This window comes from Montipora capricornis, chromosome 2 (assembly GCF_036669925.1).
Source record: "Montipora capricornis isolate CH-2021 chromosome 2, ASM3666992v2, whole genome shotgun sequence".
Taxonomy (NCBI): Eukaryota; Metazoa; Cnidaria; class Anthozoa; order Scleractinia; family Acroporidae; genus Montipora; species Montipora capricornis.
Window position 1 is genome coordinate 42,795,864 of NC_090884.1, and position 17,500 is coordinate 42,813,363.

At 40.4% G+C, this 17,500-nt stretch overlaps 1 protein-coding gene across 1 annotated transcript in view; it reads right to left on the reverse strand.

Moving 5' to 3' along the window:
- Positions 1 to 2,434: 2,434 nt before the first annotated feature.
- The window catches only part of LOC138022845 (coadhesin-like), a 24,463-nt gene continuing 9,397 nt past the window's right edge, over positions 2,435 to 17,500 (reverse strand). Inside the window, exons 3-6 of the mRNA XM_068869828.1 lie at positions 16,587 to 16,734; positions 11,800 to 11,973; positions 11,063 to 11,242; positions 2,435 to 4,757 (exon numbers count right to left, since the gene is read on the reverse strand). Of these exons, the coding sequence (XP_068725929.1) occupies positions 4,612 to 4,757; positions 11,063 to 11,242; positions 11,800 to 11,973; positions 16,587 to 16,734 (648 nt within the window). The 3' untranslated portion in view covers positions 2,435 to 4,611. The remainder of the gene's footprint in view (positions 4,758 to 11,062; positions 11,243 to 11,799; positions 11,974 to 16,586; positions 16,735 to 17,500) is intronic.

Consider the following 17,500-nt stretch of genomic DNA (forward strand, 5'->3'; position numbering starts at 1 on the left):
TTCATGTTTGGATCAATTGACACCTGTCAAAACAAGGTATCCACTGACCAGTAACACGTGACCATATCCCGGGCTCAAGCTTAGAGCTCACCGAGGTCAGCTGTTTTTTAAAGTTGACGGCTGCCAGGTACTGGTTTTCGATTGGATTGCAGGCTCAATCCAGGTTAACCTACCTAAAAGGAAACGAGGCTTCATTTTCCCGCGCTTTCTGTGGGTCGACGCAGCTACACGGCCATACTACATCAACTATACTTCTTACACAGTCAATACCGGTGCGATGCTAATACCGGTGCGACGCTCTAACCAACTGAGCTATGAAGCCACTGACGTTGGGAGCTGGTCATTTGTGGGTTTCATTGTTCCCGTGAGGAATGAATCAATGATGGCGAGGTCACGGGTTGAAACCCCGTTGAAGTCCTGAATTTTTCAGGCTTCTTTACGCAATTGCAAAAATTGCGTTCATAACTGCGAGGATCATAGCTTCACTTGAATTCATATCCGCAGTTCATATATGATCCATTTCATATATCATTTCATCATTAATTATCTGTACTCTTTTGAACATTTGTTTGTCTGTTTTGCTCTAAAATGCGATCGAACAAGTGCCGGTATCGAACCCATTCTCCTTCATTGCTCGGTTATGGATCAAAGTATGATCACTTCTCCTGTCTTTGAAAGCCAATAAGAAAGTGAAATTTCAATCAAAAGGTTCTAAAACCAACACAAATACAAACAATGATTTGCTATTAGTCTCTCCCCACGGGGCTTTTCAGGACTAATTTTAACAATACTTTTGTGGGGGACTTCAGCCAGACTGCTTGTTACGCAGTTTACAATAAATTTTTATGGAAGTGAAAGATGCCCCCGTCCAGCTTAGTTTACACCACAACACCGGGGACTACGTCCCCTACTCTTATCGATCAGTGAGTGGGTTCTTTAACGTCCCATACTATTTAATTTCCAACAAGGGTTATGAGACGGGACCTCCAGTTTACAGTCCTTATCCGAGAAGACTTGAAAGTCTAACCATTTGCAGATGTAATTACAAAGGCAGCACATTCTCCTCAGTTATTTTAAGACCCTGAGTGTTAGTCCGGCCGGAGTCGAACTCACAACCTCCCGCATGACAGCCCGATGCTCAACCAACTGAGCCACCGGTGCGACGTCAAAGTTAAGACGATTTCGGAGAATAAGTAAAGTGGAAAAGTATGTTGAGGGGATAGGCACTTTAAGCAAAGACGACGGCTACGGAAACGAATCGAAAACGTCATTCCAAAATACATCTTAGCGCTATCGTAAATATTTCGTGGTTTTTTCGATTTGAGCCATTTTTCAATTTCCCGGTTGTCAAAGAGATTTGCCTTTGTCAAAGCACCGCAGAATTGAACCATAAAATTAGACAAACGTTCGAACAATAGAGAATTGAGAATGCTTTCTCAAAAGAAGCTAATGGCGTTTATCGCTTATAGGTTCTGCAGATATTCGGTGAAAACTCTTTGATTTACTAGTCTTCGCCTTGATGATTTGATCAGGATTTCTGACGAAGTGTAGCACACCTAATAGCGCATATGTTACTGTGACAGGCTACTACACTAATTCTAAATAAAATAACTGGTTGTACACAGAGAGGCTATCGTTGACCATGGGTTGTGGCCCTCGAACGGCATAATCAGACGGTCCTTTCGCACCACCAAACGAAACGGACCAACAGTTGATTTATTTTGCTTATGTTTGTGTCTCAAGGCCAGACTTACTTCACCATCGGTTGCTTTCTGTCTTGGCTAATTCCTGTCGCAGACAATGAAAAACTTTAGATAGCAATTGGAGAGGTGGTCAATAGGGATGATTTGAATTCAAAATCAGACGGTCCTTTCGCACCACCAAACGAAACGGACTAACAGTTGATTTATTTTGCTTATGTTTGTGTCTCAAGGCCAGACTTACTTCATCATCAGTTTCTTTCTGTCTTGGCTAATTCCTGTCGCAGACAATGAAAGACTTCAGATAGCAATTGGAGAGGTGGTCAATAGGGATGATTTGAATTCAAAATCAGACGGTTCTTTTGCACCACCAAACGAAACGGACCCACGGTTGATTTATTTTGCTTATGTTTGTGTCTCAGGGCCAGACTTACTTCATCATCGGTTTCTTTCTGTCTTGGCTGATTCCTGTCGCAGGCAATGAAAGACTTCAGATAGCAATTGGAGAGATGGTCAATAGGGATGATTTGAATTCAAAATACTTTTAGAGCTTGAAACACTCCTTTTTTGTTATTTTCTCTCCTCTTAGCTCCTGCATCCGGTTTTAACATTATCATTCGTTAGAATGCAATGTGATACATTGTCAAAATTTCCTGCTAGCAGAAGTTGGCTATTTGCACACAAGAAACCGTTGATTTTAGGGTCAAATACCAAATTCAATGGATTGAAGGAAATGTCATCGCTGCCATAGAGTTTATTTTCAACTAAGTCTAATAACAGCGCTCACGTTCCCTTAAGATCATACATGTATAATAGTTTCTGGAGGGTCTCAATGGGGTTAACCGGAAACGTAAAAAAAAAAAAAACAAATTAACCGTTGGGCTTGAAAACAACGACAAAAAATGTAGCCAGTTAGCCTTGAAAAAGATTAAAATAATTTTGCGCGCTTTTTTATTTTGAAAAGTGGAGTAGAGAGTATTTCCAAATAGTATTTAGAGACTTCATAGCAGTCGGCACTGTTTTACCTCCTTTGCTCTACTCTCTGACGTCTGAAAGACAATGAACGCCCAGTCGGAGGTCTTGACAAAATGTAATTCGCATCATGTGATGACTAATGACTTATTCCTTTCAATATATGTGTATGTACTCAGAGACCCTACTAACTAACACAGGGAATCCCAAAAATTGCTTCTTTTTAATCGAGAGACGTTTCTCTTCTTTTCCGTGTAAGTTAAACCATGACGGAAAAAAACAACTGTCAGCCGTGAAAAGGCAATTTTTGAACCGTTAGCCATGAAAGCTATCCTCCCATTGAGAGATTCGTTGACACTAGTTTCAATGCAGCCTCATGATCTGTAAAATAATCGTTGTGGATTGGTTATGCGTTTCTGTGGCGCTTTGTCGGGATCGATAAAGAGGATCGCCGAGTGACCAAGAAAATGGCTGCAAGAGCGTCCACTAAGGACTCAGGGTCCCCCTCCCCATCCCCCTATGAAAAGTATTCGACTTCTTAAAATGTCACGGGCCGTGATAAATTTAAAGCAAAGAGGCTTCTTTTTCAATGGAATGGAATAGCCGAGTACTAATATGTAGTTAGGTCTTGAGTAATATATCGATTTAGCCAAGCCTAAAAGCGTAGCTCCCGTGTTAACCTGGCTTGAGCCTGTGATCCAATCGAAAAACCAGTACCTGGTCAGTTGGCAACTTAAAAAATACAGCTGAGCACGATGAGCTTTAAACTTGAGCTCACGATATGGTCACGTAATATTGGTCAGCGGATATCTCTTCTTGACAGGTGTCAATTAACCAAACATGGATGTCCAGTATCAAAGATGTTCCCGCCAAAAACGATGGGTGGACGGTGCTCCCGTCATGTGTAACTAAATAGGGAGTTTAAGAAACGACAACGCCAGAAAGCAGCGATATTATTGGTTAAAAGAGGAAAAACTGATCGTGCTGCTCTTACGGCACGCATTTTTGTACATTTCTCTTCCGTACTCGTCAAAACAACAACGTAAAATGACCAATTTTCGGGTTTTGGCGACAACGTGGATAGACAACAGTGAATCTTCCCTTCTCTCTCTTTGCTTCAAATCCGTAGGTACCAATCTGGTTATGGCATACTTCGCTCATATTGTACAACATAAACAAGGTGGAAACATCGCCAAACAGTTAGGATAGCAGAGACTAATAGTTTGAAGTGACGTTTTCGTCACCGTAGCCGTCGTGGTTTCTTAAACTCTCAAATACTCGAGTTGCCGTGGGTCACGCGACGCTACAGTCACAACCTTTTCTCATAATTTCATACGTGAAACGTGAAACGTGAAAGCCGACGTTTGCCGTTTCACATAAACGTGATGCTTAATCTCTCTATTATTTTACAAACTACCATACAGCTCTTGCAAATAGATAAAATCTTCACGAGTCTTTTAAGGTTGATTTTCTTCTTTAGCCCGTATGCTCTAAATGAAGTTTGCTAGAAATTCTATCTTACTTGCGCGAAATGGTATAATGATTTTTAAGGCTATGTAATCCATATTAACAGAGGTACTAATACAGGGCATTATTAATTAACAATTATTCGCCGAAGGCGAAGTGATTATCGGTGAATATTCACCGAGACGAAGTCGAGGTGAATAGTCACCGATAATCACTGAGCCTGAGGCGAATAATTGTTTTAGTATAAATACACAGGTGATTCTTTCAAAAAAGAGAAAAAAAAAACATTTCAACGCGAAATCATCTTCACTTACAGTGGCAAAACGACTACTGGCAGCCATTTTGTCCGTCGAGGTGATTATCGGCTGATAATCCGAGATAGCGAGCCAATGAGAGCGCGCGATTTTGTATAATTACCTTTGTATTTATACTAAATTAAATTATCCACAGGTTTTTTTGTTAGCTTGTATTCCTAGTCTTCAACCGCGTATCCATTGATACTGTTTCCACTGTATTCCATCCACTCGTCGGGTCCTGTCCCTGACGACTCGGTGTCCTTTGCCAAGCCAGAGTATGTATCCCAGTCTTCCCCTGATCCGGAGTATCCAGGGAAATCTTCTGTTGAAAATTAAGGAGGAAAAAAGAGATCCGTTGAGATTCTTAATGTGAAATTCGTCGCCTCCAATATTTTGCTGAGGCAGGTATTTATTTGAATATGACCATGCATGTCCTTGATATCGTATATATTTAGGGCCGTTTTTGAAGAGAAGTACAAAGCGCTAGAAATCCCAGTATATAGGCTCGCTGTTCATTGTCGCTGAAAACGACCAAGGCAAGGGGCTGGATATAATTATTGCATGCTTATGGAACTTGGAAATGAGCTTGTATTACAAGGTTTTAGATAGCTTTTCAAAGTACCGGATTTGATAATGAAAGTAAAGAAATTGGATATTTACCCTTGTAAGGCCGATTGCGAGCCTTGCCACTCACAAGGGGAGCGAAACCTCAAGGAGGCCTGGGTCCGCTAGAAACTACTACAAATAAATCTCTCAGAAATGCTGTTTTCATTCTTTAGTTTGGAGAAAAAAAAAGAGAACTAACTCAGGCTAGTTAAGGCCTGGCTTAGCCGCTATATAAGACCCCCTGCAGAGAATTTAGAAACACGTATTCTTAATGAATTAAACAAATGCTATTCTTCAATAGATTGATCATTTTTTGCCATATGACTGTGTTTGTCAAATGACAATGCTTGCCAGTACCACGTGACATCACGTGCCGTGTGATGTCACAATATGAGTTTTCTAAAGTGGGGGGAAGTTTCGTCTCATATTTTTGAAAACCTGTGATAATTGATAAGCAGAACTACGTAAATCGTGTTCTGCTTTGTATGGTTACATTTGTAGTTTAAATGAGGAGAAATACAGCGTTTTCTGAAGTTACGTAACCTATTTCCCTTAATAAAGTGTGGTGTGTTGAAGATAAACATCCATCCACCGGGTCTCCAGGTGGTGGATAGGGGAACGGCCTCTGCGAGGTTAGGAGCTAATATTGAATAAGCTGCCCTGGACCAAATCCTGGGTAGCCCTTTGGCAAGGCATAGCACCCAGCAGCCACCCGTGCTAGGGTTACGGTGAAGCTGACCAAAGCCATTGTCCCGTGGTAACACTTTGGGCGGTGATAGACAAGCTTGTCATACGGCCAACCGCTGCAGCATGACGGAACGTCTAACAAGTCTTGATCAATTCTTGCTGTTAGACTCAAGCTCAATCATGCCGAGAGGGTGATTCTGGTCAACGCAAAAGCCAGTCTCACCTAAAAACATTTGCATGCAGTTTTATGGAATATGGATATTACCAATACGTCTCATACCGGATCGAGCGTCGCCCAGGTCAAAAAGGTTCGCGCTGGTACACCCACTCTCGGGAGCTAGGAAGACGAAAAACGATCTACATTGCGGAATGGAATGTCAGAACTCTTCTTGACAGTTCCAAAAGACCCAGACAGACAAACGGCTCTTGCTGCCAAAGAGCTAAAGAGATACAACATCGACATTGCGGCATTATGCGAAACAAGACTCGCTAATCACGGTAGCCTCGTAGACAATGGTTACATTTTCTTCTGGAGTGGGAGAAAGTAAAATGAAAAACGCGAAGCAGGTGTCGGCTTCGCAATAAGAAATGGCATTGTCTCAAAACTTGAACAAAACTCAGTACCGATAAATGACAGAGTCGTGAAATGAGATTCTCTGCAGAAAAATACTGTCGCAACCATCATCAGTGCATATGCTCCTACCATGACAAATCTCGAGGAGACAAAGGAGGAATTTTACAACACACTTAGAGAAACCATAGCACATGATAAACTGATACTAGCCGGTGACTTTAATGGTAGGGTTGGAAAGAACACTGAAAGCTGATTCGGAGTTCTTGGGCAACATGGTTTAGGAAATTGTAATTCAAATGGTGAACTGTTATTGATTAACTGTGGGGATCACTCCCTAGTTATTACCAACACAGTCTTTAAAATTAAACACAAACCCCATGATAAAGTGACATGAATGCACCCAAGTTCAAAACATTGGCACCTTCTAGATTATGTGATCACCAAACAAAAAGTTCGCGACCATAACATGATCAGATCCAAGTTTGCCTTCTCCTTGAAATAGCAATATTCCAAAACTGGGGCCAGACCACCGACGAAACTTGACGTCCAAAAGCTGAAGGACAAAAGCTTTCAGGACAACTTTCCAAATCAGATGGACACGAAACTGGACGTGTTAACCTTTCCAGATACAACAGAAGAAGGAGAATGGGAGACTCTTAAGACTGCTGTTTTTGATACAGCCAAAGAACAGCTCGGGAGACCAAAAAGGAGAAACCAAGACTGGTTCGACGATGATGACTATGAGCTTAATAACCTATTCAAGGGAAGAAACACGGCAGGGTCGAAATACATGCAAATAAGCACGAGAAGGAATAGACCTAAATTTGTTGATGCACGAAGGAAGCTTCAAAATCATACGAGAAAGCTAAAGTCGCAGTGGTGGGAAAAGAAGGCTGAAGGAATTCAGCTAGCTGCTGAGAAAAATGATATGAAGGCTTTCTTTTCAAGCCTTAAAGGGATCTACGGACCCCAAAAGAAGATTATCACACAACTGCTTGACATAGACGGAGAAACGATCCTAAATGACGAAATAACAAATACTCAACAGATTTGCTCAACACTTCAGTCAACTGCTTAACTTATCGAACGATACAAACCATCAAGCTCTGAACAGCATCGTCGAGAGACCAAAGATACTTGAACTTGATGTGAAACCAAGCTTTTACAGAATGCTAAATCCATCAACGCAACTAAAGAAAATAAGGCCCCAGGTGTCTGTGGGATACCTACCGAAATATGGAAGTACGGTGGAATGAAGCTGAAAAGGGAACTTTACAAACTTGTTCTGAAAATCTGGGACAACGAAAAAGTCGGCAGGACTGGAAGGATGCAAATATTATCTCCATCTTCAAAAAAGGTAGCAGCAAGGAATTTGAGAAATATCGACGGATATCGTTTCTATCGATTGTCGGCAAAATTATGGCCAGGATAATACTCAATAGGCTTTCGAAGTGGTAGAAGCACCATATAGACATGATTTTCACCCTGCGTCAAGTAAAAGAGAAATGCATGGAGCAAAACATGCCAATGTTTACATAGATTTCACAAAAGATTTCGATACTGTCTCAAGGGAAGCACTTTGGATTGTCCTTCAGAAATAAGGATGTACAGACAAAATCATCAATCTCATTAAATCCTTTCACGACGGAATGCAAGCCCAAGTCTTGCATGAAAATGACATCTACAAAAAATTTGATCTAACAAACGGCGTAAAACAGAGCTGTGTGCTATCGCCTTTACTTTTCGCATTGTATTTGACAGCCATGCTTGAGGTAGCTTTTGACGGCGTTCAGGAAGGAATCTACATTCAGAAAGGACATAACGCAAACCTGTTCAAGGTGTCGCAGTTCAAAGCACTCACCCCCACAACCATTAACCTAGTGAGAGAAATGCTTTATGCAGATGACAGTGCAATCGTGACGCACCGCTCGGAGGACATGCAATATCTCACCGACCAATTTGCCAAAGCTGCCACACAGTTCAGTCTGAAGATTAACATTAAAAAGACAGAGTGCCTCTACCAACCAGTGAAACTAGTCAATCCCCCACTCAAAGCTGATATCATCACTGTCAACAACAACCCACTTGCATCATGCACAGATTTCAAATATCTGGGAAGCACCGTGTCCAGCAAAACAAAAATTGGTACAGAGATTGTAAACAGAATGGGAAAAGCCAGCACTGCTTTCGCAAAACTGGAAGATTGGCTATGGAAGAATAACCACGTCTCTTCAAATGTCAAATGAAAAATGTATAGGGCTGTGGTGTTGTCAACCTTACTCTATGGAGCTGAAACTTGGACCATCTATCGTTACCAAGTTAATCTGAGAGCAATCATGGGCGTCACATGGAGAGACAAGATTACAAACGTTGACATACTAAATCGTGCAGGTCTGCCATCAATGGCAGATATCCTTATTGAAAAAGGGCTGAGATGGTTAGGACATGTCCACAGAATGGGAACCGAAAGGCTACCAAGACAGCTGTTGTATTCCCCAGCTTTGTGAAGGGTCAAGAAATCGAGGTTGGCCAAAACTGAGGTTTAAAGACGTCATGAAAAGAAATATGAAACAGAGAAAGATTAACAATAACACTTGGCAACAAACAGCTGAAGATAGACCGGTCTGGAGAAGGAAAAAAAAGCATCCATAAACGGTCATTGTCGTACACGACCGACTGCAGATGAAGTAATTGTAATAGACCTGCTTACAAGTCTAATTCATAAATAGTACCCAAATAGTAAGAGAATGATACCAAAACAAAGTAGCCCTAACTTCATTTAGTATTCTCCATTGTAAAAGAGAATTTTCATTGGCATCCAATTCTAAGTCACGTGACCTGAATTTGAATGTTGCGAACGTTCTATGCAATGAAGGATGCTTAATATAGGATACATACCAAGTTTTCAGTAACATTGAACAATAGCTTCCTTTATAACGTTTACTTTGGAATATAACCAAGTGAGCCATGCCTTAACATGCCTGAGTAAATTTATGGCGCGAAATGTCAGGAGATCAATTATTACGTTTAGTAAGCAAAATAAGGCGATGCAACTTCTTGTTAATTTGAAGGATTTATTATGCGTGATTGTCTTGTGTTTTCTCAGCCCATGTCTTCCTGGGATGCCCAAGTCCAAAAAGAAAAAAAGAAATAGAAAAAGAGGCCAACAAATGAACAAATTCATAGCGTCAAAGTACCAGACGAAACGTCCAGCCTCCTGCCTCAAACGAAAAGCTTATTAAATGTATTGGATTTGTTTTTCAGCCAAAGTTTTGCTGAAAGTTGGTCAAGGAAAAGTAAAGGTTATTTTACACACCACCAAGATCAAGTGTTTATTTAAGAAATAACATACAAATTTGACAGTCGGTCCCCTATGGGTCACATGGTACGGCATTTTTCTTTTTAGAGGTAGTGAAAACGCTCAAATGGGAACGACTGAGCAAGCTTCGCACTTCTATCCCCTTTTGTGCTAAGAATAAATCTTAACTCAAAATAATTAGCAGTTTCGAATTTTAGAAGCAAATTGCCAGTCTACGTAAGTTACGAGGGTACAACAATAATAATAATATTATTAATTAATTGACATCACAAGCAAATAATTGGAAGACGATTACAACTTTAATTTGTCCTCTCCCATAAAAGTCTTGATAAGTTCAGTTTTTGCTTTGTACTGTTAGTTACACAGTCAGTTCAGAGTTTGATTAAGGTGGCTCAACCAGTTTCAACACTTGAAAGAAACGTTCTTATGAGAAGGATTGACAGTACAACACTTTCTCACTTAACAATTTTATGGTACTATATCCAGCACCGATTATTGCTGAAAAAGATTCGGTCATTTTTGTGACTTAAAAAGTTACCGTGGACACAAGAAAGCCCAGCAAAAACACCCCATATTATGGCTTTAACTACTCATATCTCAAAAAAGAACTCGGTGAGCCTCATTTTTTTATTTCTGAAATGTAATCATCACGCCTGAATGAAACTTCCAGCGAACTTTAAAAAAATTCTGTGGAGCGGATTCAAAGCAGCCTTAAATAACTTAAGGTACCTCTGAATTTCGTTAAACTTTGCAGAGAGTTTCATCTTTGCCTGCTGTTCACTTTTGTGCAATAAAAAATTGGAGTCACCGAAATCGTTTTTCAGATATGAGTAACTAAAGCCACAATATAGGGTGTTTTTGCAAGGCTTTCCTGTTTCCATGGTAAGTTGTTATGTCACAAAAATGACTGCATCTTGTTCATCAATAATTGATGTTTCAGACGGTACCATAACATTGCTGTTACATGATTAAGTGTGGTACAAGGTCTCTTGAAAGTTTTGAAACCGGTTTGAGCTGCCTTAACAAGATTTCGAATTTTCAAATCACCACGGAATTACCATCACTCTTACACACTCACCGATATTGTAGGTATTTTGAAACAACATTGAGCAATTTTAAAGCAACTCTCTCCTCGACAATTTTTAATTAAGGTAAAATGATTGATTAATCAAAACCACTGCTTTAGTCACACGTTTTAAATAACTGGCCCTGAATGTGTTCGGCCTTATCTGCGCATGAAAAAAAATAGCAGTGATAAGCATTTTAAAAGCTTGTAAGGTAGCGGGGATGGGGCGGGATGCTTCGATGGGTTACCAACTGTATAAGACCGTGATACGTGATCAATCCCCGTTCAGATAGGCTGCAAGTCATTTCCTTCTAGCAGAGAAACGATTTATGCCCTGAATGAACTCGTTCAGAAGGAAATTAAAATGATCAGTACCTGAACACTTCCGTTTCCGGCAGTATTTTCTATTCACATACATATCTTTTGTCCCGTCACAAGGCTTGCCACCATTTTGAGGTTTTGGTGAGTCACATTTCCGCTCACGTGACTGCATTCCAATTCCACAAGTCAAGCTGCATTCAGACCAATCGCCCCATTCTCCAAAGCCGCCATCCACTGGGTAGAACAACAAATGAAATGACTGCATTGATATAATAGAATTCTCCTTTACTCTATTCACTTCAATCAGAAGCTCGTGTTCGTGCATTTTCCCGCACGTGTAGCTTCGATCTTATTTTTGTCCATATTTGGGCATAAAATTGGTGTCGTAAAATCCCCAGCTTTGTTCCAAGGAAAACAGTTGCAAGTTACACGCTTCAAGTTCTTGTGCTTCTGATTCAATTCAATTCAGTTCTGTAATATTCCATTCCATTCCATTCTGTTTCTACTCTGCTCTACTCGATTCGAGGACCCTCTATTCTATTTGATTCTACTCGATCCTCTTCATTTTACCACCGATTTATTTCACCAGCTATACGAGTTTTTGTCTTTTGCGGTAGTAGGCATCTTGGCAACCCAGCGCGAAAATACGATTTTATTCTATTCAATTGCAGTTGCCGATACGTGGCACATGGTAGAACTTCAAGTGCGAATCACTGTTTTTCTAAATTAGCCATGGTGAGACTTAAATTTACAGTGCTAACTAACTGCCTTTCGTTTTTTTTTTCTTTTACCTTGACATGAAGATATGCTCCCACTCCATGTTCCGTTCGCTTGACACGTTCGACGGCGAGAACCACGTAGAATGAAACCTTCGTCGCAGCTAATTTCAACATGATTCGGGAAGGTGGTTTCTTCACCTGACAAAGTTCCATTCCTTGGGCGAGGAAGCTGTCCACAATCGACGGCTTCAAAGGTGAATAAAACAAAAACTAGCTGAGACTTCAGTTAGGTGAGTTTTATAACCTATCGAATCAATGTTGGTATATTTCGACATTTTCTCCCGAGGTGGTCTCCACCTTGCTGGCAATGCAAGATTCCGTTACGAGCCGAGTATTCCCGGAAAAGGCGTGTTGTTTTATAACTATTGTACCACAAATTAAAAGTGGTGTCACGTCGGAAATCCTTGTGTTGAAACAAAAGAAAAAGTGGCGCTAAGGAACGCAAGTATGGCGCGTATTTCTAATTAAAATTCAACTTTTTGCTCGTTTTACAAGTTTGACATTCGCCTTTAAAATTGGACGTTCGTTTTATTCATTTTGACATTCGTTTCATTCACTTCGGCATTCCTTTTTTCAAGGTGGAAATTCGTTTTACATAAACGGCATTCGTTTTTTTAAATCGACGTTACTTTTACATGAAAGAGCATTCGTTTTTCAAGTCTAAAGTTCGACTGAAATTTCGTTTTTAACAATGTTCTGTTTCAAGTTCTTCGACATCGTCCGTTCAACATTCGTTTTAGCGACTATCTCCCGCCAGACACTGGGTCGAGCTCCCAAAGGAAATGGCGACCGTAAGGGAGGCTTTTCTTTCAAGTCTCCGGTCTTTAATGGAAGTGTTAAATCACTCTAGTAACTTTTATGACGGAAATATTGACAACATGTTGACCCTCTGTACCATCATGCTGTTCGCCTTGCTTCAGTCAACATCGTGGAGAATGCTACGATAGCTAAGTTAAGAGCTGTCGTCTATTTTCTCAGCGAAGTCGTCGAGTCCAAACAAAACTTTTCTTTTCAACCCGAAGCTGAGTGAAATGGTGCTCCAGGAAGGCCTAAGATTTGTGTCACTAAAGACCTGTTATCTTATCTTAATTGTAGATAATGGATTAAGGCAACGGATACGGCTCTCATGCTAGGAATTTCTGCATTGCGAGTAAAGGTTGCCAGGGCTTCGGTATCCTCATCAGCTGTTAGAATACTAGCTGCTGCAAGTGGGGTATCCCCTTTCTCATCAGCTTTTTCAACACTTCATTTTTGTACTGCCAAAGAGTATTTGGACTGCTAACGTTGTATTTCCTTTTTTCTGTCACGTGCAACCATTTGAGTATTGTACCCTCCGGGTCTATTCGTCATAAGATTTCTTTAACGCAAATTTGTTGACTAACTAGTCCTCTTCCATTTAGTTGACCACAAACCATTCAATAGCCACTATTGGGGAATTCTTCCTTGATGCTACGAACAATACCATCCAAGATATTATCGTCAACAGTTGAAAATGAATGGGAAATTTGAAGGTGAAAATCCTTCAGCCACATGTGAACCCTGGCATCAGAGATGGCAATAGCATGCGAGCCATATCCGTTGCCTTAACACCGTTATCAAGGTCAAGTTTTATTTATTTACAGCAAACAGTCTAAGTTGTCACTAGGCTGACTTGGAAATAGCGAGAAGCTAATCGTGACAAGCCAGACTGTACACAAAATTATTTAGAAAATTTTTTTAAAGAAAAAAAACATTGTTACATACAACAACAACATGTAAATATTACTCTTTGTGCTTTTCAATATTTAGAAAGTAGAAGGATTTAGGAGATAATTAATAAAGAGAAGAAAGCAGTCTAGGTAAAAGACGAAAATGTAAAGAGGAAAACTAGATCATGACTAAAACACCACACGAGTACATACGGGTAACATACGAGTAACATACGAGTAACATACGGAACATACGGATACATACGAATACATACGACTAACATACGAGTAACATACGAGTAACATACGAGTAACATACGGATACATACGACTAACATACCAATACATACGAATACATACGAGTAATATGAATGTTTTTCTCATAAAGGAAGCTCTAATTATAAGCCTTGCAGGCATTTTTCATGTCAGCAAACACGTACCCGGCTCAGTTTGAGGTGGGAGGGAGGGGATGTTGATCGACCCCCCATGGCTTTCGTTAAATTTAGTCACAGTAAAATAAATTCACATGGAGTGCAAAACCCTACAAGATGACAATATATTTTGGATGTCGCTGATGTCGTATGACGTCTTCAGATCCGCCATCTTGATTTCACTATTTCAGCTTAAGTTGCCTATGATAAATCAGTGCAAAAAATCAGTGCAAAATCAAGCCAGAAAGCTTAAATGGGGTAAAAAATTATGACAGACCTGCTCTGACTTCCTTACGTGTCTTAAATGTAAACTGGCCTGACAGTTATAATCAACTACGAGAGCAACATGCAAAATGTATTGTCATCTTGTTGCGCAAGCTAAAGGCGGCGAAATACGAGATACAAAAACCCTTAACTTGGCGCGCAACATTATTTCGTTGCAAGTTTGGGTCGATTTCTCCCGTTTTTCACCTTGCATGATCAACTTGTCGCGCAACAAAAACATTTGTTGCGGGTTGAAGAAAGTTGTTGCGAAAAGTAGAGCGCGGATCTACTCTGAGCAACAAATTTTGGCTTTGTTGCTCGTTTTTCATCAAGCTCACAACTTGTCGCGCAACAAATGTGCTCTTGTACTAGCAAAGCAACCACTCAGCGCCCTGCATTTCTTCAACCCGCAACAAATGTTTTTCTTGTGGGTCAAGTTGATCACGCAAAGTGAAAAACGCGAAACATCGACCAGAACTTGCAACGAAACAATGTTGCGCCACAAGTTGAGGATTTTTGTATCTCGTCTTTCGCTGCCTTAAGGGTTTTGCACTCCATGTGAATTTATTTTACTGTGACTAAATTTAACGAAAGCCTTGCAGGGTCTATCAACACCCACCCCCCCCCCCTCCCCCCTCAAACTGAGCCGGGTACGTGTTTGCTGACGTGAAAAATGCTTGCAAGGCTTATAATTAGAGCTTCCTTTATGAGAAAAACATTCGTATTACTCGTATGTATTCGTATGTATCCGTATGTTAGTCGTATGTATCCGTATGTTAGTCGTATGTTAGTCGTATGTCAGTCGTATGTATTCGTATGTATCCGTATGTTCCGTATGTTACTCGTATGTTACTCGTATGTTACCCGTATGTACTCGTGTGGTGTTTTAGTCATGATCGCAAAACTATAGACTAAACTTAACTTCAGTTGCCGAAATTTAATTTTTCATTTTGTTACTTAAGGTATCTATGCCGGCATAGGAGTTTTCAGTTTCTAGAATTTCAATTAGCTTTGTCTTATTAGTTTTTTTAAAAACAATTTCTGGATACGTTTTTGAGACTAGTTCAGTGGTATCCCATTCCAGATTTTAACACCAAAAAGTGAAAAGGTCTTACTTTGATTGTTTTGTAAAAAAATGCTCAGACGTCGATGAGCGTGTGCTGTAAGAATGAACAATAGTAATTTTAGAGAACAAATTCCAAATTTGAATTGGTGCAAAATTAGTGTTGATGTCATACATCAAATTAACATTTTTCTCTTAATATAGGAATTTGAGCGGTAGAAGTTTTCCTTTCAAGAAAAGAGGTATTGCATGCTCCCTTGCTTGAGCAAAGGGAATAAGACGGAGAGCACATTTTTGAAGGACAAGAATTTTATGTAGCAAGGTTGCAGATGCATTTCCCCAAGAAGCCAATCCATACGTCATATAAAGAACAATGAGGAGAGTTCGATTAGGAACAATATGTCTTAACTTCGCAATTAAACCGACAGTTTTGGTTATTTTTGTTGTAAGGGTATGAATATCGTCTTTCCAACCTAGATTTTGATTTTGGTACTAGCGAACTTAAGCACGCGCGTTTTTAAGACGCGGACGGCAACTGGAAGAGAACATTTCGCGTGCCAGGACAGTGTTGTCCCCCAGATTTTTATACTAATCATCTCTAATGGAGAAAATATTCTTAGCAATATAAAAGTGGTTGTGTGGCGACAAGTTAAGAGGGGAAACGGCTGACTTCCGGTTGCCGTCTGCGTCTCAAAAATGCGCGTGCTTAAGCTCCCTAGTGTCTGGAGGGAGAACTTCAAATCCCACAGTGCATTGCGAAAAAACAAAACGACTGTCGCTAAAAAGAACGTCGCTAAAAGGAATGTTGAACGGACGGTGTCGAAGAACTTAGAAAAACTATTGTGTAAAACGAATGTCGAACTTTAAACTTGACAATCGAATGCAATCGAATGTCCACACTAAAAAACCAATGCCGAAGCGAATAAAACGAATATCGTAATGAATAAAACGAACGTCCAATTTAAAAGATGAAAGTCAAACTTGTAAAACGAGCGAAAAGTTGAATTTCGATTAAAAAAAATACGCGACATACCCAAGCGCCGACGATCAGTGTCTTTATCGCGATAACTATGGCAACTGTAATTGCAACGGCGATACATCAATGAATACAATATGGCCACTATTGGGGGTAGACTACAAGCAGCCCCTCTTTCGCCGCTTAGTTATTCGAGGGTGAGCAGAAGACAGGATTAAGAAAATGGCAGCGCATAAAACTGGATTCGAAGAGGAGCGAGTCCAGATTTCGCGAGGCCATTATTATTTCTGCCTTCTGCTTGCTCTCGACTAAGTGGCGAAAGAGAGATTGCTCGTAGTCTACATCGGGGGCTGATGATTGTATGTTAAGGCACTCACCAGGTACATCGCATCCGTGTAACTCTAATCTCAGACAAAAAACGTTGAACGGTGATTTGGTCGGATAGATGCGGATCTTGCGCGTCGTTATAGATGGCTGAAGATCGTTGGGCCGTAACCGGCCAGCTGCCTTGTTTCCTTCAAATATCTACATACATATAGATCAGAATGGCAATAGAGCTTTTTGACTTAAGTCTGCACGAGGGAGGATGAGGCGAGAAAACATATCTCCAAGCCCCATAACAGTTTTTGTAATCTATTGTAAGCTTTGCGTCATGTTGTGAAAGTTATTTTGGTCTGGTGCCCATGGTCGCGCAGCCGATGATAACCAATCAGGTGTCTTCCTTAAGATACCCACGTATCACGACCACTGGTTAAATTTAGATTGAAAAAAGTTTACATTGGAAGAGTCCCATGTATGGTGGATGTGTTCTTTGTCCTTATCCTCTCTCGGTCTGCACCGCTGTATTTTAGACTTAAAAGCCCAGTAATTTAAGCAGTCATTTAGGTATCTAAGCTATTTTGAAGGATGTATACAAATCGAAACAGCCGGTTTGGCGAACAAATTAAGGCTAAGTTTAAGGCATTGTCACAAACTCAGAAACATCTCCTTTTCCGAAAATCCCTACTCTCCCCTTGCCAGGAGCTAGGGGAAAGGGTGGGGGATAGATGAGAGACGAAACAAGATAATTTGTACGTGTAGTAATATGGAGATTTGGAATTGATTTAGGGGGAAAACTTATACAAATAATTTTCCCTTTTTTTTTCGCTGAGACACGTGTAGCATCTCATGTAATTAGTCCCTGTTGATTCACATCAAATTAAATTAATTAATTCCAGTAGCATATCAAATCGACCCTCTATCTTTCATACTAGGCCCGGGAGTCAACCCTTTCTCGAGTAGAGTTATTAAT